The 24,427-nt window shown below is 35.9% G+C and overlaps 2 protein-coding genes across 7 annotated transcripts in view; both read left to right on the top strand.

The window, feature by feature from the left end:
• The first annotated feature begins 4,098 nt into the window (after positions 1 to 4,098).
• Positions 4,099 to 12,919, top strand: aggf1 (angiogenic factor with G patch and FHA domains 1). Of its 6 annotated transcripts, none has more exons than XM_019100456.2 (16): positions 4,099 to 4,217; positions 4,304 to 4,360; positions 4,824 to 5,037; positions 5,116 to 5,215; positions 5,307 to 5,494; positions 6,381 to 6,518; positions 6,606 to 6,806; positions 8,131 to 8,650; positions 8,817 to 8,919; positions 8,997 to 9,048; positions 9,862 to 9,963; positions 10,052 to 10,217; positions 10,320 to 10,405; positions 12,061 to 12,188; positions 12,324 to 12,423; positions 12,516 to 12,919. In XM_019100456.2, the coding sequence occupies exons 3-16, from the start codon at positions 4,840 to 4,842 to the stop codon at positions 12,720 to 12,722; spliced, it is 2,289 nt and encodes a 762-aa protein (XP_018956001.1). In that variant the 5' UTR covers positions 4,099 to 4,217; positions 4,304 to 4,360; positions 4,824 to 4,839; the 3' UTR covers positions 12,723 to 12,919. The 6 variants fall into 6 exon arrangements, with proteins under 6 accessions (XP_018956001.1, XP_018956005.1, XP_018956009.1 ...); XM_019100460.2 differs by having other exon boundaries at positions 4,135 to 4,217; positions 8,820 to 8,919; XM_019100464.2 differs by lacking the exon at positions 8,131 to 8,650 and adding an exon at positions 7,158 to 7,224 and having other exon boundaries at positions 4,135 to 4,217; positions 8,820 to 8,919.
• A 6,037-nt stretch (positions 12,920 to 18,956) lies between these two features.
• The window catches only part of LOC109063119 (high affinity cAMP-specific and IBMX-insensitive 3',5'-cyclic phosphodiesterase 8B-like), a 43,084-nt gene continuing 37,613 nt past the window's right edge, over positions 18,957 to 24,427 (top strand). Inside the window, exon 1 of the mRNA XM_042778655.1 lies at positions 18,957 to 19,725. Coding sequence (XP_042634589.1) covers positions 19,444 to 19,725 — 282 coding nt within the window. The 5' untranslated portion in view covers positions 18,957 to 19,443. The remainder of the gene's footprint in view (positions 19,726 to 24,427) is intronic.

The following is a 24,427-nucleotide window of genomic DNA, read 5'->3' as shown; positions in this document are numbered from 1 at the left end:
CTCTGTCTGATGAAGCAAAAGACTTATGAATGCCGGACCTTCCTAGAGATCCAGGATCCTTTCTCAAGTCAGCCTCGTCATTTAACTTTAACCTTAATTTTATATGTATATATTTTGCTCAAGTTAATGTGTCTTTTTATAAGGATGTTTAGATATTTTTACTAAAAACAAGGCAAAAATACTACTTTAGAAAATGTGTGTTTTTTTTTTTAGAAACATCTGAAACTGAGCTATAAGTATACCTCTAATGTGATCATCCCCTTAAATGCTCAGTAATATTCAGTTTTATCCATTTATTGCTGAAATTTAAGCCTAGAAGAATCCTGCCTGATAATGGCTCTACAGTATTCTCACAAATATTACAGGGAGACTGGAAAAACTGATGAAAGTTCTGATAGTGGGGGATATGAGCTGCTTTGGTGTGATTTTATCTCTGCGCTTTGTGTTTTTTGGAGAGCTGTTCCTCGCCAGGATGACGTTGTTGTTACGCACAACTCCATGTCATCATAATGCAAGTCCTGCAGAGCCTTCACTTGTGTGTAAGACACTTCAAACACACACACACACACACACACATCCACAGAAGCATGATATGCTTGGCTCTGGGACAGTGCAGAATAAACATTTTCTCCCTACACACAGATACACAACCTCTTACACCGACAAACTTAGCAAACACACACACACACACACACACACAAGCTAATCCACTCCAAAACGGTACAACAGCCCCGGCACGCTGAGCTCATCAGAAAGGGCATTTGCATTTTGAATCCGAGAGCACAACAGGAATCTTTCGTCGTTTATGACACTACAATAAGCAGCAATTCCATGCACAAACAAACGCTGATTGAATTCTTGGTGCGCGGAATAAGAGAACGAGGCGGATCCTATCAGATCAGAAAGAACAATCTCTGTGGCTGTGTTTATCCCTGCGGCTTCCGATTTATGATTCTTTTTTATAATTGTTTATTTGATAGCACAATCTGACAGTGAACGTATTTGAAAAAAAAATACATAAAAATTATCATCTGTTGCAGAGATTTATAGAGAAACAGATAGATGGGTAATAGTTGATTTAGTATTTGGAAATCAGAGGCCACACAAGCACTTCATCCTGGATGCAAGTATTGACCTTTTGACCTTTATGACTCAATGATGCACAAATCTTTACATTCTCTAATTTTCAAATGGCATTGAAATAGTTTCTGTAGCCATAGCAACCAGCATTCTATTGTGCCCATTCTCTCTCATTATGTGGTTGTGATCAAACTCTATGTAGTAGAAGTTGTGACATAACAAGCACTGTCAAGCAGTTAACAAGCTTTTTATATATTCTGAAGTTTGAGTGGTTTTGCCTGTACAAACGTTGTAGGTGGTTGCTAAGTCATTGTTATTTGGTTGCTAAGGTGTTTTGGGTGTTTTCGCAAGTCAAAACATTCCCTATACAAATCTCTCCTATATTTTGTATCGACTATTAAGCTGAGGTCACATTTACAGTTGTTTTCATGGGAAAAATCCAGTCATCCATGCAATTGGAAATTTTGCATGGGGTTTAAAGACATTTTATGGCACATATAGTATGATATAGTGAAAATATGGAGGAAAAAAATCCCTCAATTTTATTCAGAGATCAAAAAAATATATATACAGTATGTCTAACAGAAAGATACATATAATGCAGTGCTATACAATGATGACTGAGAGATTAATAAATAAATGTTCCTCAAAAAGCCTGATGGTCATATTTGATACTCATACTTTAAAATGATTTTTCTAATAACTGATGAATAGATAATCACCTGAAGGTGAACATTTTTACAGTCGTACTAAAAAGTCTTTCATTTGCTAAAAAAGTGTCATTTGCTCCTTTATGATGAATCGCTTGTTATTCCTCAATTGTAAGTTGCTTTGGATAAAAGTGTCTGCTGAATGAATAAATGTAAATGTAGCAATCAGGCAATAGTAGATTGTGTCCAACAGGCTTTTCAGCACAGTTTTGATCATGCAGATGACTTAGCGGTCTTATAAACTCAATGCATATCAAATATGATACAGTAGCCTTTCTAGGGTTAAATAAGTAACCCTAAATATAAGCAGAAGTTATGATGCTTGATTTAACAAATACCACTAATTACATTTATATGCTCACAGCCATGTTAATCATCATGGAAATATTGCATAACTCAGGCGAGATGGATGGTTTACTGTAATGTCCTGTTTATGGGAAGGGTCTACTTGAGGGTCATGACACTCACATGTCCTGTCATTAATGTCAGCTTAACCCTCAAGCATTCTTAGTATAGCAGGCCTTAATTGATGCTTTTTGGTCAAATTTGGGCACGGAGGTCTCATGTGTGATCCCAATTTTTTTTTTTTTTTTTTTTTTTATAAATGTAATATCACTATCTTCGATAAAATAAAAACTAACAATTTATGCATTTTTTGTGATTTTTGGTGTTTTTTTTATTATTATTATCCCTTTGTGTAAAATATGCTTATTTTATGTTATATTTAATATTTCTTCCATGCTATAAGGAAAAGACAAACTAAATAAAATTAAATTAAATTAAAAAACGCTCTGTTATGGACTCAATGGATTCAATGTTTGTGTGTTTGCCACATTGAGAATGTTGTACACGCTCCCCCTTCATTTATGTGTATTTATTGATTTTTTATTGGACAAATAAAATAAAAAAATGTTCTGAATTATTGTATTTCCCATAATCCCATTCATTTCTAATGGGTGCCCACCAAGAAGGAGAAATAAGTTTTTTTTTTTTTTTTTTTTTTTTTTTTTTTTTTTTTTTTTTTTTTTACAACCACTTAAATCGAGTTTTGTGGAATCGAGTCAATTTTGTGTGTGTGTGTGTGTGTGTGTGTGTATGTGTTCTGGTGGCAAATCTAGGAAAACTAGCAAGTTTTGTACTGATCAGAAAAATTAAACTATATATATATATATATATATATATATATATATATATATATATATATATATATATATATATATATGATATTGCCCACATGAAGGATGCTTGAGGGTTAAGTATATAAGTGAATGTGCTTGTTTGTGTGTCATGACAAATTCTCAACCTGTCAGCTTAATGAAGTCACTCACAACTCTAACTGTAGTGTACTAATTAAACAAACACTTCATTCATGGGATGAACTTACAGGTCTCGTAAATTAGTAAGTTTCTCATGTTTGTGTAAAGTACAGTTTTGTTTAACAGTGAAGGAAGCACTACTTCTTGTTTCACTTATTCCGTTAAAACTTGCAAATACTAATTAGCACATGCTTGAGGCAACATAACCATGAAGCGGTGTGCAGGAAAGCAAGGTGGCGTTAATCTCCTGATTTCCTCAAGCTGCCACTCTTGCTGTCTATGACGGCCCTCTAAGCTTCTGTCATATTATATTATTATGTGGTCTTGTGTTATTTTTTATTTTTCAGCTTGTGACAGGTGTTAGAATAAACACGGTTTTAATTTGATTCAGTCTCATATCCTGAATGAAAGTGCTTTGTGAGGGACGAAACAGACAGTTATGCTTCCAGAGTCAGAGCTTTTTAGACTGGAAGGTTAAAACATTTAACACACACACACACACACACACACACACACACACACACACACACACACACACACAAGAGTCAAAATACGCACATAAAAAAAAAAAAAAAAAAAAAAAAAATTCACTTGCCTGTACTGCCCTCTGCTGTTTCTCAGTCAATGAGCTTCAATATAAACTAAAAAAGGGCCAATTTAAAGGGGTCACATTAAAAAAAGTTGAACAATTATATATATAATATATATATATATATATATATATATATATATATATATATATAGGTTTAAGGCTAATATTCTATAAAATGTTGAAAAAAGATGTATATAAATGATGTTAATTTGTTTTTTGTTTTTTTGATACACACTGTGCCTGCAAACATACATGAACCAAAATTTGCGCTGCGCATATTTTCTAAGCATTAAAAACTTATGAAACATAGTTTAAACGTAAACGAATGAATTAACAGCCTATGTCTTTATATTTTATGTACCAGGAACGTCGATGCATTAACTGAGTTCTACACCGGGGGGCGCGAGGCGCCATAGAAAAACCGGAAGTGATGCAGGAGTATGTAAGCCATGACATCACAAAGTGAAAGTATGGCAGCGTCCGTAGCCGTGGGATTAAACTTCAGCACGTTGGTTCCCTGTAACGCACTTTACGATCACACAAACTTCTACACGAATATGTGTCCAGTGCACGGTGGTCATATGATTTTTATCTTTGATTTGCAGATTGACGCGCGCGCAGGGAATCTGGGAACGCGCAGGAAAAACGGGAGATTTGAGTCGGTAAGGGAAATGTGGCATAAATCTCAAATGTGCCTTAATACAAAACACAGCTTCTCTGTTGTTTAATATATTAATATTATATCTTACATTATGTAAAATTAGTTGAGACCTTTAGTTGATTGATATGCTCAGATTGTTATTTTAATGATATGGTTTCAGTTTCAGCATTTTATGCATATGCACGAAAATCAACACTGATTGGTTGGTCTAGTTAGGAGTATTCAAACCTTTTAATGCGAGGAACTCCCAAAAATAATAATAAGCTCGCTAGAAACTCACTTCCTAAAATATATATTTCAACTTTGTTTTTATATGTATAAAAACCTATATTAAGGACACAAATAAGATAATAGTTGACATGCAGTAAGAGAATTAAATTAATTATTATTATTTAAAATATATAACTTGAAGTATATTTAACTCTTTTAGTTCTTCAGCTTTAAATCTTTTTTTCTACATTTAGGTAGAACCTCCTCGCAATGGCTGCAGAAGGAAATCCTGAATCCAGTGATCAGGGTTTGGAAGCAGAGCTCGTGTCTTTGAAATCACAAGCCGAGGCGCTGCAACAGGAGCTGAAGACGTGTAAGGATGAACTTCAGAAGTTACAGAAACAGCTCAGCCAAAGCGAACGACTCCAGAAGACGACAGAAAGCTACAACGAAGATCTTCGGCAGCAGGTGAGCCATGTGCTCGTGGAGAATAAGGAGCACTTTGAGGCAACAAAGACTGATAACATTGTGTTTGTGTTGCTTTAGGTTGATCAACTGAGTGCAGAAATCCATGAGCGAAAGAAGAGAGAGAGGGAGAAAGTAGATGCTGAGACTCAGACGGAGGAGTATACATGGACGGAGACAGGTTGGGCTTTTTTCTTTCTTTTTTTATGTTAATATTGCAGTAGCCTGCAGCACTGATGTGCTATTTAAATGTTATTTTCTTCCTGAAACAGATTATTATAATTATTACTATGGCGGATACTACCAGTCAGGAACGGAGACCACAGCGGAAGCACAGGAGAATGTTGTCATGGAAACTCAAGGATATTGTGAACCCACCGAGGAGCATCATGTAACAGCTGAGACGGCACCAGCCAATCCTGAGCCACCAAATGAATCAAGTGACCTTCCACAAACAGAGGTAAGAGAAGTGTTACTTATTTAAGTATTATTTATCTCTGATAACAGTTCTGGACATTTATTAATGTCAGTATTGACATACCTAAAATATGGCCAATATAATGTAAAATCTGTTCTAAACAATATGCATAATGGTGAAAATAATATAACAAATCCAAAAAAATTACTGCAATGCCAGAATGTAGCCAAAATAATCAGGCAAATTGCTAAAACAGTAAATAAAACCAAAACAGAAGTAAAAAATGATCTAACATACTGCCAAAACAATCCAAGTATAGTCAAAACAATCTGTAAATACAATACATAAATAAATGATAAAACATATAACAAAGAAATTAAAATATGGCCCAAAATAGCCCAAATGATGACAACTTAAAAAAAATTCCAACATATAGCCAAAACAGCCTGACATTTAATAATCCAGCACAGTGAAAATTATAACTCACGCAATCTAAATTAAGGCCAAATTAATATCCAAAGGGCTAAAACATGGACAATATAAACCAAAAAATGTCTAAAATATGGACAACATAATCCTAAAAATAGCCAAAACAATAAATGAATATAATCTTGCATATATCATATCACTTAAAATCTGCAATAAAGCCAAAGTAATCCAACTAAAGTCTTAAATAATTTAAATTTACTCAAAATGTAGTCAAACTAATTTTATAGCCACATAATCATAATATGGCCACAGTAACCCAGCATATACCTAAAATAATCTACTGATGATCAGAACAATCAAACTATCACCAAAACAATAAAAAAAAATCCAACCAAAATGATCAAACATTCACGAGCAGTTTACTGCCAGTAATAAAAATAGTTATCATTTAAAGTAATAATTATGAGCCAGTTTCTTGACTGTGTAAACATGTTCTCAGGAGGCCTCAGGAGAAGGCGGCTCTATAGCAGACATGCTGAGAGCAACCGCAGAGGAAGCGCTGAACCAGACCAACTTTGTGTTTGATGAAAGTTCCGGCATGTACTACGACCACAGCACTGGATTCTACTACGACTCTGTAAGTCGTTCTTCTGTCAGGACGCTTGACTGCTGCTGTTTGTGTAATTAATGGCCTGTGTTAATGTGTTTTTTCCTCTTCCTCCAGTCCAGTCAGCTGTACTATGATGCTAACACAGGCATGTACTATTACTTCGACCCAGAGAGCGGAAAATACCAATTCCACTCTAGGATAGAGGTGCCCGCAGCACATCCCGAAGTGGAGCAGACGCCACAGAGGAAGACCAAAGATTGGAAAAACAGGAAGTTGGTGAAGAACACAGATAGAGCTTCCTGTCTCGACGGAGGGGTGAGATACACATGGTCTTTGCATAGTTTTGTAATCATCATAGGTTTGTGTTTGTTGGTTGACACTCGGTCTTCCTCAACTTGATTTCCCATTTGAAGTTTAATTGCTCAACCACTTTAATTTCAGTTTCTCTATTTTATCACCATCTTGAGTCTCAGTTTTCAGTATTTTTTTTTTTTAATTTTTTTCAATTCTAAAACCTTTTTCTAAGCGTCTGGTTTTTGCTCTTGTTGAATTGAGTTTGTGTTCGTGAGGGTCTGTAGAATAATCGGGGGTCTCAGAGAGGGGTCCGTCATTATGGGACATTTGATGCCTGGTGGAGCTGACCGTGTGCTCTTCCTTTCGCTGTAGGTTCAGGATTTGACTTGCTCATTGGCTCAGTTGAAGATAGACCATTTGAGGCGGGTTGGAGTGAGAGGTACGGTCTTAAATAGCTATAAAGTTACATTGAGTGTTATTTTTCCCCCAAATGGTCATAACAAGCGAAAGTCATTCAGTGTTTGGTTTTTTAGGTTTTTATTCACTAATAAATACACTACTGTTCAGGGTCAGTACATTTGTTTTTTTTTTAAGAAATAAATACTTGTATCCAGTAAGTACACACTACATTGATTAAAAGTGACAGTAAAGACATTTATAATGTTTAAAAAATTATATTTCAAATAAATGCTTCTGAATTTTTTTATTCATCATTGAATTGAATTTTATATTATTAAAATATTTCAGTTTCTACAAAAATGTTAATAATATTGATACATTGATAATAATATAAATATTTCTTGAGCATCAAATCAGCATCTTAAAATGATTTCTGAAGGATCATGTGACACTGAAGACTGGAGTAATGATGCAGAAAATTCAGCTTTGCATCACAGAAATAAATGACATTTTAAAATATATTCAAATCAAAACAACTGTTTTTATCTTTAACCTGGTTTGTTTTATTTGATTTAACATTTATTGATGGTATTTTGCCTGGAGTATAATGCGGTGTCAGAGGCAGAGCACACACTGTTTCTACGAATCTGGATTGCGTTTTGTTTTTTCTTATCCCATGCCGAACTCTTTTATATCATCTTTTTTGTACCAAAAAGGACAAGAATGAAAAACACATCAAACTATGATGCAAAACTTAAACCAGATCAGTAAGCGCTGTTTGGATGTTGAGGTTTTAGGTGATTGTTTTGCATTACATTTTCTTGACCTGAAAACTGAGACTCAAATGGACTTTGAAAGAAAATACAAATCTTATATTTTCACCTCAAAACGATGTGGAGACACTACTGGTGACGTCCTGATTGGCTGAGTGTTTGCTCACTGACAGGACCATAAAGAGGCGGGGCCTGAGACGGTCAGACCGTCTGAAAACCACCACCGAGGTAAGAAGGATGATGCGTCATCACTTAAAAAAGGACGAAAGTCTCGGTCCCGAAGCCTGCAGCGACCCAGCAGTGAAGAACGATCCAGACAGACCAAGAGCCAAAAAAGAAGCAGAGATCGCTCCACGAACAGAAAGAAAACCCGGAGGCGGAGCGAATCACATTCAGATGACTCGCATAGCAGGAGGCGGAGCGAAAACGGGTCGCATTCTGATGACACGCACAGCAGGAAGAGAAAGAAGAAGAAGAAGAAAGAGAGGAAGAGGTCGCATTCTGAGACTCGCAGAGAAAGGAAGTCACGCTCTGATAACGGGAGCGGTGAGAGCGAGCCGGAGGAGGGTGAGATCACAGAATCAGATGGAGAGAGAGAGCTTTCTCCAGCATCATCGTCATCCTCGTCTGCATCTCCTGTCCAAGCAGAACATGACAGTCCTGAGAGAGAAATGGAAACGCAGATGCAGGAAGGTGAGGAGGGGAGTGAACATTGCGCCCCCTGGTGGCTGTTTGGTATTGGTCATTTAAAGATACAATGTTATTTTTGAAAGTGCATCAGGTAAACATGCCATATTTTCCACTACTGTAACATTTTATGTTTTGTCTATCTGTAATGTGTGTGATTTGTATATTTCAGCAGCCTGGCCACCGTGTGTTCGGGTAACTGTGGTTCGCTCTCCCGTGCTGCAGACGGGAACGCTTTTCATCTTCACGGCTGATACAGTCGCCACCATCGGCCGGTCGGTACAGTCCTGTGTTTAGTTCTGTTCATCCATTGCGTTGACGAGTTCAAATGTTTGTGTGTATCTGTTTGCAGAGAGAAAGACATGAATCATGCCATCAGAATCCCCGAGATGGGAGTCAGTAAGGTAAAACAAACTCAAATCAAACTGCAAACACACATTTCTTGGTCAAAAGCATTTTTACTATGACATTACACAATCTAAAGAGCTGAGATTGATGTATTTTGTATAGTCAGATGTCTTGATATGCATTACTGAAGTATACTCTCTAAATCCCTTGTTTATTTTAAAAAGTATCTCAAAGCATAATTTGCAATGCATTTTACTTCTATAATCTGACATAAACTATGATTCAAAAGTTTAGGGTCGCTGAAATTTTTTGTTTTTGTAGAAAGTCACATTTGCTCACCAAGGCTGCAGTTATTTGTTCAAAAATGCAGTAAAAATTATATTATGAATATTATAAAATATTATTACAATTTAATATACAGTAACTGTTTTCTATTTAAATATATTTTAAAATGTGATTTATTTCTATGATGCATCATAACTCCAGTCTTCAGTGTCACATGATCCTTCAGAAATCATTCTAATATGCTGATTTGCTACTCAATAATTTTTTTTTTATTGTCAGTGTAATATTTTTGTGGAAACCATGATTACTTTATTTCATTTTTAAAAGAAATTTTGTGAATAGAAAAAAATTGATTTGAAATAGAAACATTATAAATGTATTTACTGTCACTTTTAATCAATTTAATGCATCTTTGCTGAATAAAAATATAAATTTATTCTAAAAAAATTTACTGACCCCAAACTAAAGGACATAGAATTATAATAAAACCAGGAACATGTTTTAAAACAATAAAGCGAATTAATTTGATTTAATTTTGACAGTGTATCCACTCTTTATGTTTTTCTCTCTATCTCTGTTTGTAGTCCCATGCAGAAGTTTATTTTGACCAGGAGCAGCAGTGTTATATGCTGATAGATCAGGGAAGTCAGAATGGCACCGTCCTCAACGGAAACAGAATACTGCAGGTAACAAACACAGCTCTTCTGTCCCAACAGCCTTTAACACATATTTCATATGAGGACGTTTATCAGAATTTAAACATGTTTTCTGCAGCCCAAAGTTCGCTGTGAGCCTTGCCCTCTGACCCACGGAGATGAAGTTAAGATGGGAGAAACCGTTTTGTCTTTCCACATTCACATGGGAACAGACACATGTGACGGCTGTGAACCAGGACAGATCATTGCACACCTGAGCCGCCATAAGAAAGACGACACCTCTGGTATATATAAGCGTACATGACTCTGCTCACAGTTATTATTGTCTTAAGCTTTAGTATAACTCAATTGCTGTTCACATTTTTTACGACATGCATACTTATGAGTTTCAGGAACGGTTCTCAGTAAAGAGGACAAGGAGGTTCAACGACAGAAAGAACTGAAGATGATGAAGGTTAAATATGGTCTTAAAGTAAGTTTTTACAGTATGTCCTTTACAAGCTCTTTTGTTGGCAAAACTTTTAAAACACAAATAGGACATGTTTATGTGGGCTTTGTAATGGTGTGCACTCAGTGCTGCCCTCTTATGGTCAGCAAGTAGAGACAGTCGCTCTATTCCTAGGTGTTGCAACACTGAAAAAAAAAAGTTTCATTCATCCAATTAAAAAAATTTAGGGTAATGATTCTCATCTATATTTTTTAACTTGAGCCAATGAAAAATAAATAACTTGCCCAGAGTGATTCATTATCCTAAATTTTTTTAATTGGATGAATGAAACTTTTGTTTTTCAGTGAAGTTACAAGTATTTTTTGACTTAAAGTTTAAAAAACTGGTACTGTTTTTATGCTTTATTGTTTTTCTACTGTATTATTCTGCATACTTTGTCCTAAGGATTGTACTAATTCATTGAGTAGCTACTGTTATCATGCTACAGAGTGTTAAACTTTGTTGTAAAATTTTTTTTTTGTGATGGTTCTTTTCTTTTCTTTTGTTGTTATGATAAGGATTGTTGGAATTTGGTGTTATTTTTGTTTTATTGATTGTATTATAGTTTTTGTTGGGAAAATAATAATAAGAAAAATTACACAACATTTGAAAGCCCCTCATAAACCCCCCGTGTTTTATATTAGGGTCATGATTATTTTTAAAGGTGCTGTATGTATGGACTCTACTAAAGCATAAAAATACAATAATATGTTTGTTAAGAAACATGCTAAGTTATTCATACTTGTTTCTTTGAAAAACAATGCTACAGTCAGTTATTCTCCTTTGAAAATGTGCGTTCCGGGCCGTTAATTAATATCGGCCTTTGTTTTGGTTTGTGAAACCCGCCCACTGCCAGTTTACCCAATTGTTTTTTGGCACACCAGGTTGCCAGTTGGCAAAAAAACACAGCGTATTTCATTTCATTCATCGTCAAGTGTGCTCGTTCCTGTTTGTGTCGTCAATCTGGTTTAGTGGTCTAGTTCGATTGTTGCACATTCATGGCCAGGTGAAAACCCCCTCTCCAATATTTTGAATTTGGACTGCAATACCTAGTTCAACCACTCGGTGTCAATCCGACATACAGCACCTTTAAGCCTAAAACCCTGAAAAAAAAACATTTATTTAAAAAAAAAAACATTCAATGAAATAAAAATCTAATTTTCATTTAGTTTAAGTACTAAAAGAGCTTATACAAAATAAAATAAAATGTAATGACATACACTAATAAAAAAAACAAAACCAAAATAATTTAATATGTTGTATTATTAAAAAAAATAGTAGGATTATTATTTTTTATATTATTAAGATATTTTATAGTATTTTATTTATTATGATTTAACTGTGATTAGAGTAAGATGATTTTAATATACAGTATTAATGATAATTTGATTTAAATACTTTTAAGCTGTCCTGTGACCCCCTGTGAACTCCTAGCAACCATCCAGAACACCCTTGCCTTATAGACAGTTCTTAAGTGTTTTTATTGTACTGTGCTACTGCTGAAAAGTTATTTGTTATATATTTCATTGGCAAAATTCAGAAAATGTACTTGATTTTGTTGTGTTAATGTTTGTATTTTCAGCACCGCTGAATGTGACTTGAAACTCTTTAACAAATACTTGTGTGTGTGTGTGTTTCAGAGCAGTGATTATGAAGAGCAGAAAGCCCTGAAGAGCAGCAGGTATAAAGACAGAGCAGAAAACCGCCGGCAGACAGTCGGCAGCGAGGCAACGTTCCAGAGAGATGATGCTCCTGCTTCTGTTCACGTGTATGTAACCTGTTCAGTCATCATTTATCCCTCTAAAACAGATCTGCACTACAGAAGACATCTTGTGTAACTATATGAATTAAAGATGTTTTTGCAGACTTTTCTCACTGTGCGTGTGTGTGTGTGTGTGTGTAGTGAAATTGGAGATAAGAATAAGGGTAGACAGATGCTGGAGAAGATGGGCTGGAAACGAGGAGAAGGGCTCGGCAAGGACGGAGCTGGAATGAAGGATCCGGTAATACTGATTTCTCCATGTTTTGTTTACGCAGTGTCATGTGTGCTAGTGCGTGAGATTTACACTCACTTCCCTTTGTGTGTGCATCACAGATTCAGCTGCATGTGCGCAAGGCTCAGTCCGGTCTCGGTTCTGGAGCTGCCCTGTCGATAGAAGACGCTTCGCTCACCAAAACCAAAACCCAGCGGAACTGGGAACGTGCGCGGGAACGCTTCTCTGACGCCTGCCAGGCTGACTCCGCCCATCCTGAAACCAGCCAATCACCTAAAGCCTGGGTCAAAAGTCAGGGCACAGAGTGACTTCTTTAACTCTGATGCCAGACATGGCCATTATTTGGCTAACTTTTATAGTAATTTCAGTTGAAGACCTTATTATTATGAGGTTTGTAAATGGATGCAAGTTTGTTTTCAAGATTGCTTGTCAGAGAGAGTGTTTTTTTTTGTTTGCAGTGAAATTCAGAAACGGAATATCTTGGACAAATAAACGATAAAAAACAGTACATGCATTCCAATTTATATTTGTTTTGCATCATAAAATTAAATGGGTAAGTCTGCCTGGGTAATGGGTAAATGGGTAAGTCAAGAATGCATGCAAAATGTTCCAATAATAAAGTATCTGTAAAGCCACATTTTGAGAATCATTTTGCAGCATTTTACATGAGGGCTGCAGTTAAGCCTGTCCAATCAGAAAGTAACTTATTTAACTCCCTAATCTTAAGTCAGTCTTTTCTTACTGCCATTTGTCCATATGCAACAAATAATTAAATATTTAAGAGAACAAAGTGATTGTGAAGCTGTGGTATTTAGTATCACTGTCCACACATAAAGCTGTTATGACCAGTTTGGTCTCTGTATAGTTTGGAACCTGTAGCAACTCAACCACATAAACGTGATTATTATTTACCTCTTACATGCATAAACACTTATTATTGTTTATCCTTATTGTATCGACCTCATGTCTGGGTCACGTCACCTCAAAATCAAAAGAAAAAAATAACTGACATATATTTTCAGGGTCTTTAAGACCAGTTCATCAGTTTTATTATACCACAGCACTTTCCCCAACTTCTCATGATCGTAATGTGCCTTGTGTTACTTTTAACGTTCTTTGTAGTTCTCATTATTTTCAGCAGACTTTCTATATTCTAATATTTATTTTAGTAGTAGTAATAAACATGGTTTATTACTATTATTAGAATTAGAATTATTAGCAATCCCATTACTGTAGTGCAAAAATGTTTATTTAAATTATGCAGCATTTGTATTATATAATATATTTATAAAATATGGTAATTCTCATTATTTTCCAGTGGGGTTTCTCATCAGATGATCATGTTCAGACACTAATAATAATAAGTATATTTAATATTATTAGTGTAATAACAAATATTATTACTGTTAACATTCCCATAACTGTAGTGTAAAAATGTGTATTATTAAAAATTGTATTATATGATATAATTGCAGTCTGGAATAACGATGAGAATGTAATAACTCGTATAATATTCAGTAATCGAAGTAATATTTATGCAAAGTGTTTTTATTATTGTTGTTGTTGTTGTTGTTGTTGTTGTTATTTTGAGGTGTACAGTAATATATGAATCTGGCAGGAGTGCGCGAGCTCGGCGACGCTAGGACCGCGCACTTGTCCGTTTAGCTCGTGTGGGTGAAAAAGTGCAGAGAAACGTCGCCTACCTTAAACCTCAAAAAGTTCCCAGGCAGTATTGTTTATCGGTGCGATCTGGTGGAGAGAATGCTGACAAAATGTGCTTTCCGCGAGGTTTTAACTCTGAATAGGTGGGATTTCATGTAACCGAACCTCGGGACGGACAGAGATGAGCGCGAGCACACAGCTGCTGTCCAACGGACCGCGGAGAGAGGTGAGATTCACTCTGAACGACTCAGAAGCTTCGGATCCCAGATAAAGGTTTCTTATAAAACACGGGTTTGTTTTTTAATCAAGCCACTGAAGGTCGTTATACGTTTAACTAGATTAAGTTTAACCAGTGTGACAGTTCTGAAAGGGAAACAAGGAGTAATGCGACTCCGTGTTCTGTTCATTCTCTTCTTACCGAAAAATCAGCTTATAAGGAGTTTAAATAGTTAATAGATTGTACCTGTTCTTCTTTGGTGGGGAGGTCCTCCGTTAGTCCGCATGACAGCGTTTAATTCGTTCACATTAGTATGGGAGAGCGGGGTAAATTGTTCTTTTAGGCAAAAAGAAATGAGATAGAAGTAATAGTGTGTTTAAGCATATGCGTTACTTACTGAAATAAACAGTAAAATATGACTTGACTTAAGAAGAAAGTATAAGTTTATAGGGCACTAGAAGTATAACTGAAGTGAACTTGTCCACTGTTTGGATTAAGTTGAGTCATTGGGGAATTCGTGAGAAATTTGCATTTTAAAATATAATTTTGAATATGTTATAAACTCATTTACCTGCTTAAAAAAAAAGCATGAAAAGTTTCATGAAGGCTGTTACTTTAAGCATATATAATTGACACTTTCTATACATTGTTGTACACTAGTCTTTATGCAGCATTTGTCCTTTAGTTGGTTTTGTTCTGTGCTTCCATTTTGTAGGGTTTCCTTTGAGGCATAGCTGCCAAGATTAGTAACTGAGGCGTTTTTTAATTTATTTTTTGGTCTGCACTGCAGTAACGTCAGTTACACTGTAACACTGAGAATTCCCGTTCTCTTAGTTACATTGTAGATGTTAAAGGGGTCATGAACTGAGAAATCAAAATTCCCTTCATATTTTGACATATAATAGGCCATTCATTGTACTATAAAAAAACAAAACATCCTGTAAGTTTCAGAACTCAAAACTTTCTCGTTATTCTAAAAGCAGCTTATAGTCAATATGCCAAAACGACAGCTTGTGGAATGTGCCGCTCTATGACGTAATAGTGTGGCTAAACACCACCTCCGCAGAAGAAGATGAACGCCTACTTCTACATCACTGCCTCATGTAGTGTAAATAACAAGAAAGGCAAATGCAGGTCTACACAGAAACCAAATGATAAAGATGCCAGCAACAAGACGCTGTGCAGTGCCGAGTCTTTGCATCGCCTTCCTTCTGAGTATTTATGCATTTTTAATCTTAATCACAGCAGCGTCCATGAAGGCTGTCAAACATACACAACTGTTAGCCAATCATAGGAGTGAGTGTTGTAATGAGTCTACAGTCTGTCCCGCCTATTCAAACAGAGCATTCTGATGAGGGGGGGGTCAAAACCGGACAGAAAAATAGCCTATTACTTCTAAATGATGTTTTTTGATGTAAAAATTGATAACATTATAAGGGGACCTCAGAGAAAAGTACAAAATAATTAAAAAAAAAGGCAGTTCATGAACCCAAAGTGTCAGGAGATTTCTGTCGTTCACCTGGACAGTATTGCAGTTCTCCAGCAGAGGGCAGACATGGTTGGGCTTGTGTATACAGAGCAGAAGGTCAGGTCAACAATTAGTGTAACATGCTGGGCAGACTAAATCATCTGCAGTGAGTGCAAGTGGAAGCTTTATTCCTTTGATGAAGATGGGATGTTGTAATGTAGAAAAATGTTGAACTCTGCTTGCTGCTGGAGAGATTAGGTGTTTCGTTTAAAGCAAAGATTACAACAAATAACTTGGTCTATCAAGCAGCTTCCAGCTGAGTGCCTAAATTAAAATGTTCTCCGCTACAAGCTTAAAATCTTATAAGATATTCCCAAGAATAATTTTCACTTCTAATCTAATTCACATTTTGAAATTGTAGTACTTTGTAATTTCCATTAAGAGAGGCTGATTAAAGAATATTTAACAGTCACATTGAGAGTTCATGCATAATGAATCTGCTATGAGCTTCAGTAGTTCTCTAACACCAAAGAAGTGTAAATGTGTAACTTCACTTTTAATTGCTCTCTGCAGTGCCGGCTATGATCTTGACAACATGAAGATTTACCACTGCATATATATATATTTTTTTTATATATATATATTATATATATGTTTATCCACTGTCTGTTTTCTTTACTGCCTTTGTATCTTTGATTTATACCGGGGTTACCATAATTGTGTTTTGTGGTGTTTTGTTAATAAAATTATTATGATGGTGCTTAAATTGCATTTTTTTAACTTTTTGTACTTTGTTATACAAGCAGAAGAATAAGAAGCTCATTTCCACCACAGAATAAAAAAGATCATTGTGACTTTTTATCTCACAATTTAAAAAAAAAAATTCTCTCACAAATCTGGGTTTTTATATCTCACAATTCTGACTTTTTTTCTTCTAAGAACTGCAAAATATGAACTCACAATTGTAATTATGAGATAAAAAGTTGAAATAAAGCAGACATAAGCTTCCACAGAAGACAATATTTGACAATAACATATAGTGTTCATAAGTTTACATTATTTGGAAAACAGCAGCTTTGACATTTTTAATAATAACATGAGGGTGTATAGATTTTTCAGTTTAAGTGGATGAGCTATGATCTTGTGTGACTGACCAGAAATTATTATTGATCTACAATAATTGACATAAAATACTATCATACTACATTTTAAATCTTATTAACTCAAAAAACTGCATATGCATCAAATGTGATTTGGGTATGATAAATATATATTCCACAATTTAAACCATAGTAAAGCACATTCCCCATGAATAAAATTTCCCACTGATTATGTAAATGTTTAACCACTGTGTATTTAGTTTATCAGAATAGTACATCTGAGCTATTATTTGCATTTCCAGTTATGACTATTGAACGTTTGGCCTACCTATGTTCTATATGGCACATGTACAGAATGTCTTGCAATAGTGACGAAGTTAGGCCAGAAACATTTTTCTCACCCATGCAATAATCTGTTATAGAATCCAGCATAATAAAAGGTCAGTATAGTCCTATAAAATCATATCTGGGCTTATCAGTCATTTACAGATGTTTGGAACACTTTACAGCTTGGACCTGTAATATGCAAACATTTGGAAACTCAGATGTACTATCACTGATCCTGAAGTCTTGCACTGTACAGTACATTTACATGCATTTGGCTGATGCTTTAAATGACTTATTGCATTCATATTTTATCGGTTCACGCACTCCCTGGGAATTCAACCTTATGCTCTACTGTTTAACCTGCAGAAACACTTAAAACGTCATTGTTTAGGAACATTCTAATGTTTAAAGCATTTTTGATGCATCAAGGTGATGGTCAATTGAATGGCCTTGTTTCATTTTATCAGTTCATAAAAATGTCCACTTGGTTCATTAACAGCCGTTAGTTCCTTAAGCATCACTTACAGCTGTATGGATGTATAACACATTGTCTGTTTATAAGTAAACATTTTGTGAAGTAAGTGTTCAGCAAACAATGTTGGATATGCTTCATTTGCAGTCAATACATTACACAGCTCTGCATCTTGAAAAAAATTTAATTTAAAAATATAAATAAGAAACTTTTAATGCACAGCACTTATCAAAATAAAGCAGTCAAAAGTTTCACGACAAAAATACTGTAAGTAGCCTGTTAAAAATTCATCATTTCATTTACAATCTGCAAAGAAGTGAAGAAATCTGTTCAAACACTCAATTTAATGTCAAATAACTTTTTTTTACAAAATCTGTATTTTTCTGTTGCTGTTTGCATGTAGTGAAACACACACATATGTAGCAGAAAACATGTGGGTCATGTTTGCATTTTCTTGTCGCTGGCCATAATTCTAACCTTGAAATCAGGACTAAGCATAATGGATTAGAATAATGTCTTCAAAATCATTCTTACATGTGAAAATGAAATACACTTTATCTCCAGAGGCAAATTTGTTTTGCACTCAAGGTGCATTTACAGTGACAGATGCATTGGATCATAAATGGCAAATACAAATAAGATACAATAAAAACATACTTCATACAGCCTAGTCTACGCATAAAATACAGTCTCTGCATTACACGAGAGCAAATTGTGTCCACATGAATACCCCAGCTAAGTATATTATCAATAAAGATACTTCTAGGAATGCATTTGCTTAATTGATGTTTTGTGTATAATTACTGGAACAAATATACGTAACCTAGCTCAAAGATAGGAAGCTTGTCTTTGTGGCAGTTTTTCTGCCAATTAAGATATAATACAACATTTCTTTACCTTAAAAATACTTGCCGAAGCAAAAATGCTACAAAATACTTCATATTTTGTAAGAAAATGTGACATGCTAGAGCAAAACAGCGCTATTTTTGGAAAAGCAATTATTTGATTTAATTTCATTAATGCAGGATGATGTTATATCTACATTTATGGGTCACCCTGCTTTCCAGTTGTTCAGTTGTTGAGTCAGTCATTAGTCTTGTTTATCCATCTGCATTTTGCACGCTATTAAATATGAATACAGTCTTGGATAACAGTGCCTTTCTCGTTTAGACTCTACACAAAGAAAAACATGAATCCACCATTATTCCAGAATGAATTAATAGGCAGACAGAGAGAGAGAGAGAGAGAGAGAGAGAGAGTGTGGTGTGTGTGTGTGTGTGTGTGTGTGTGTGTGTGTGTGTGTTTTTATGGGAAGAGGGAGTCACTGATGTGCGTGTCTGTCACTGATGACGCTCGTGTGTCTTAAAGGACCATGAGTGTAAGTTTGAGGCATATTCTCACAGTCTGATGCTTTGCGCCTGTTTTTTAAGAGCTCCGCCGTCGTGATGAACATACAGATGATCAATACCGCGAGAAAATGGATCGTATCGTGCAGCTTGAACCTTTAGTGTCATACGCCGAGGTGAAATGAGGGTGTAATTCGTCCAAAATGTGACATGGCACAAGCGCAACGGGCTCACGGTTGGACAGCCGAGGTGTCATCCATCTGATCTGATATGATCACTGATAAATAACGCGGCGAGATGGATCTCCTCTCCGTTTCTCCTTGACGCGCGCGGGAGGGAGGCAGGCGGAACTGAGCAGCGTGACCACCGGCCAATGTACCCGGGGAACGTCTTGAGATCCGTTCCTTCGGGTTTTACGCAGCAAGGCGCGGGGAACGATGGGCTGCGCTCCCAGCATCCACGTCTCGCAGAGCGGGGTGATCTACTGCCGCGACTCGGACGAGTCCAACTCGCCGCACCAGACCACCACCATCTCGCAGGGCACGGCGACCACCCTGCACGGCCTCTTCATCAAGACCGACGCGGCGGACACCATCCCCTCCGTGATCGCGTACCAGAGCAGGCACACACGGACCAACTCCCACCGGGAGCGGAGAGAGAACAGCGTCGGGCACGTGTGCACGGAGGCCGAGACTCAGACCAGCAGAACCACCGTCAAGGTATTAGGAATGAATGAATGAATGGCAAGATGGTGGGAATAAGGTTTTAGCTCTTTATCTCTCATTATTTCCACCTTCATTCGTTATTTATTTTTTGTTTTATTGTTATCATTTGTGTTGTTTGTTGTCGTGAATCATCAGCTGGATGCTTATTGCCACCATATGCTTATTGTTTACTGATAATTATGTCTAGTTTGACATCTCTAATGGTATTATGTCATTCAGATGGTTACATTTTGGTTTAGTGAATGAGTTTTGTTCATTCAGAAACTTTAAACAGGTGGGAGCCCAGTGAAGGACAATATTTACCTGTGGATGTGATTCATAGGGGCATTATTTCCTTTTACAAAGACATTTTTAACAGTATATAAACCCACAGCATTTACATTAACTGTTTTAACATAATCAGTTAAATCATGAACTATTATGACTGTTGTCAATAAAAATCAACATCGAATAGGTGTGTAAAATATTGCAATTATTGTAGCTCAAACAGTAAAGCATGGTGTTACAACATGGGTTCCATTCCCAGGGAATGCGAGAACTGATTAAATGTATACCTTAAATGCAATATAAGTTGCTTTTTATAAAAGCATCTGCCAAATGTAATGTTCTGATTGGTTATTACGTAATTGGTCGGTGTAAATACATCAAACGTTACAGATAAAAATGAGAAAAATGTGTGGGGCATTTTTGCCCCAAGCCCTGGTTCGTTTCTGACCCTTGTGGGAACTGATGTATGGGAACATAGTTTGTATATGCACCTCGGTCCCTAAGCAGCAATGCTCAACTGGTGGGTCGCGACCCAAAAATGGGCCTCCAGTTTGTTTTCATATGGCCACATTTACATTTATGCATTTGGCAGATGCTTTTATCCAAACTTAGCAACTTAAATCGCATTTAAGGTATACATTTGATCAGTTTATGTGTTCCCTGGGGATCAAACCCATGATGTTGGCATTGCTAGCACCATACTCTACTGTTTAAGCTAGATGCTCATGGCCTACAGAAAAAACAATTTACATAAAATGCAACTAACAACATAATTTCATATAGTTAAATATTAGGCCATGGTAGCTTTGCAGATTTTTAAAGAGAGGTAAAAATATATACCATCTAGGATTTTTGACATCAAGGCAGCTCGACCAATCAAAGACTGTTTTAGTTTGGTACTAAAATACAACACAGGTGGACTGCGGGTCTAAGAACCATGGCTATTTTTAAAATGTCAAATAATGTTCTTGTTTATATTATTTTATTTACACCTTTTATGCAACTATACACACTTTTCAAATGAATAAAATCACCTCTATCTGATATTATAATGCATGTAATTTCCACACAGTGAAACTCCACTTCTGATATCAGTTTTTGTATGTAGTGGAGATTTATTTTAATGCAGGTGCAAGCCAGATAATGATTTTTGTTTTAAATGAGTCAAGGTGAGTAGGAATTAAATTAGTGCTGCTGTCAGATTACCAAACAGTGCTCATGCAGTCTAATACTAATACTTTAGCATATTATTCTGTCTATTTTAAGTTTCACATTTGATTTGGACATTGTTGTTGGCATTTTACATGATCAAATTTTGTGTTGCAGATTTGGGTCACCATTGGGTAATTAAAGTCAAATCTGGGTCATGATGCAAAACCATTTTAGAACTACTGCCTTGGACTGTACAAGTACAGTGGGCCCAAAAGCATTTTGATACTTGGACTGCACATAAAAATGTCAGAATTTGTATTTTGGTGCCACTGTATATGTAATGATTATTTTGGTGGCTTTTATTAAGTTGTGTACATCTACAGAGTTGTTTCAGGTGAAATCTCAAAACTCTGCTGTGTGGAAATTTTTTTTTCACGTCAGTGACTGTTTAAGTTTTCACTTTCTAAAAATGAAATGGAAAAACCATGCTTTTTGAACACAGCTGTAGTGTTCCTTCCCGAACCATGATGACTTTTTGTAAGGCTGAACGTTTCAGACTACTTCAGACTGCTTGAATATAGCATCAAGATTTATTGTTGAAAAATTTATCTTTTTTGTCTCTTTCTGGGAATGATATCTTTCTGTTACATTTTGCTTACATTCTGCAGATGAAGTTTGAAGTCTGTTGACCTGAACGCCGTAATTCCTGCCATGTTTAGAATGGATATAAGCCTTATCTGAGTTAAAGTGTTTATAGTCAGATCGCGTGTAGGATTCAGATTAGAAATTTTCTCACGCTGCAGGTGAGCACATTCTCTGAGACCTGTAATAAACACACTTTTTTTTGTTAGTTCTGCCAAAGAATGATAACATTTCTTTGTCAGAGAATGATAAAATTTTCTCACGCTGCAGGTGTGATTTGTCTGATTTGGCCTAATAAAACCGATGGCCCACCGTACACAGTGGAATTTCTGTTACCAACACAAATTTTATAGATTTTGTTTATTGATTTTTTTTATATTTTTTTATATGTTTGTGTGTTTTTTGTTTGTATGTTGTTTTTATATGAGTTTTAGAGGTTTTGTTGCGATTTTGGTAGCATGTGTGTGGTATAGTCAGATGCTTGCAGAGACTGTCAAGGAACTCAGTGATGCCATTGAAGTGTGTGTGTAACTCTGCAAGGCTCTCTATCACTCACACACATTCTCATTGTGTCACAGCAATGGAGCCAATATCCATTTTGTATTGAATGTGTGTGCTATCTGGCTTTCTTGTGTGTGTTTGTGCATCTCTATGTCTTTGCGAGAGATAGAGGCCTTGTGTTGAAGAAAGACCGATTTTGTGTTTCTTTGTATGCATTTGTGTTTGTTCAGGCCACAGAGTTTGTTTACCCCTCTGGCTGTGAGCTCTGCAGGGTGTGAACTATCACATGCAAAAAGGCTGATGAATCTAAGTCCAGATACACACACACACACACACACACACACATATGATTAGAGCAAGGCATTGTGGGAAGAGGTGCCCTAGCTGAGACATGTAGCGGGGCATCAGCCGTCTCGACTGACATGGGGACACATCACTGTCACAAAGTAGCCTAACGTAAAGTACAGTCTGATTGGCTGCGGCTTCCCTCGGGAGGTCAGGAACATTTAGATAACAGCATGAAATCGCTCCTCGCTGATTAGTGCCATCCTGCAGCATCTGTCCCACGAGTTAGCATCATTTAGTTAGCAGATTTCTTTGCATTTGCTTTCAGGGGAGATGAGGATATCAGTTTATCCCCTCAATGGCTTGTTTGTATTTACATCCATGGAAGTGATGCAGTGACGTTATTCTCCAGCATATTTGTAGATGTTTTTAATGTTTTCCCTCTCTGTTAGAAAGAAATTCTGTGTATTAGTGAGTAGAAGTTTTTGTGTGGTGTTGCTCTTTCCTGAAAAAACTGTCACTGGGGTGGTCCTTTTTCGAAAGGTAGACCTTTGTACTTACTTGTGTATTGGTACCCTAAAGGTACATGCAATTAACTAAACTATACATATTTTTTTTGGAAATTTGATTTTTGCTTTTGAAATGCTTTTGAGAAGGTACTTCCCCAGAGACAGCTATCGTACCTTTCTTTCTGAGAGTGTGCTTAGATCTGGACTAGCAACCTGTGGGTTGTATGTTTTCAGTATGTGAGTATTTCAAAAACTCAGGGATTTAAAAGGTTTTTTATGTCTAAAGAAATTGATAATAATAACACCAGCAGTTGCACGTATTATAATATATAAAGCCATTAAAAAATATACATTTACATTGGTTTGGTTATTTATTTTTTATATATTTAATATTACTACCTTTTTTTATTTAAAGAAATTAATTCATACTTTTATTTAGCAGGGATACATTAAATTGACCAAAAGTGAGAGGAAAGACCTTTACATATCTACAAGACCTTTTTTTTTTGCAAAAAAAAACAGGGCAGCACAACTGTTTTGAACAATAATAATAATAAGAAATGTTTCTTAAGCAGCAAATCAGCGTATTAGAATGATTTCTTTGCATCACAGAAATATTATATTTTAAAATATATTAATATAGAAAACAGTTCATTTAAATTGAAACAATTGCTTACAATAGTACTGTTTTACTGTATTTGTGATCAAATTAGTCCAGCCTTGGTGAGTATATGGGAGTTATTTTTTTTAAATTGTAAAATAATATTTTTCTTGATTTAGTTTTGAAATAATTTATTGTATTCAACATTTTGAAATACACATAAATATTTGTACAGTTCACTAAAAATATCTAGTTTTACCACAATTAAAGCAGTTTTATTACGGAACCAATCATAAGGAATGGTAAATAAGGTTGACTCGATACACAATTTATTTTCCCTGTCATGGTAGGTTGCGACCTCAGATTCCCCATATCGTGACTGATTTGCAGATTTGATCCGAGCATTGACCAGCGTGATTATTGTGCATGTGTGTGTGGGATATTACTTGAATGTGCTCTAGGTTCTAGTATGAAAATTACTAGCTGATGCCAAATAGTGAGTTTTTCAGGTTTGACAGGAAACTAAAATTAGACATTTTTCTCTGTTTGTTCACATGTGAGTGCTTTCCTTTCATTTCTGTGTGTGTGTGTGTGTGTGTGTGTGTGAGAGTGTGTTGAGGTTGTGTTACAGACTTGTGTTCTCTCAGTCAGCAAGAGCAACAGAACTCCAAAGTAGTCCATGATGGTGGCATTAGTAATGTTGTTTTTGTAAACACTTGAAAGCATCGTGGGAGTGTAG

Source organism: Cyprinus carpio, chromosome A21 (genome assembly GCF_018340385.1).
Source record: "Cyprinus carpio isolate SPL01 chromosome A21, ASM1834038v1, whole genome shotgun sequence".
Classification (NCBI taxonomy): Eukaryota; Metazoa; Chordata; class Actinopteri; order Cypriniformes; family Cyprinidae; genus Cyprinus; species Cyprinus carpio.
This window is presented reverse-complemented; position numbering and strand designations above follow the sequence as displayed.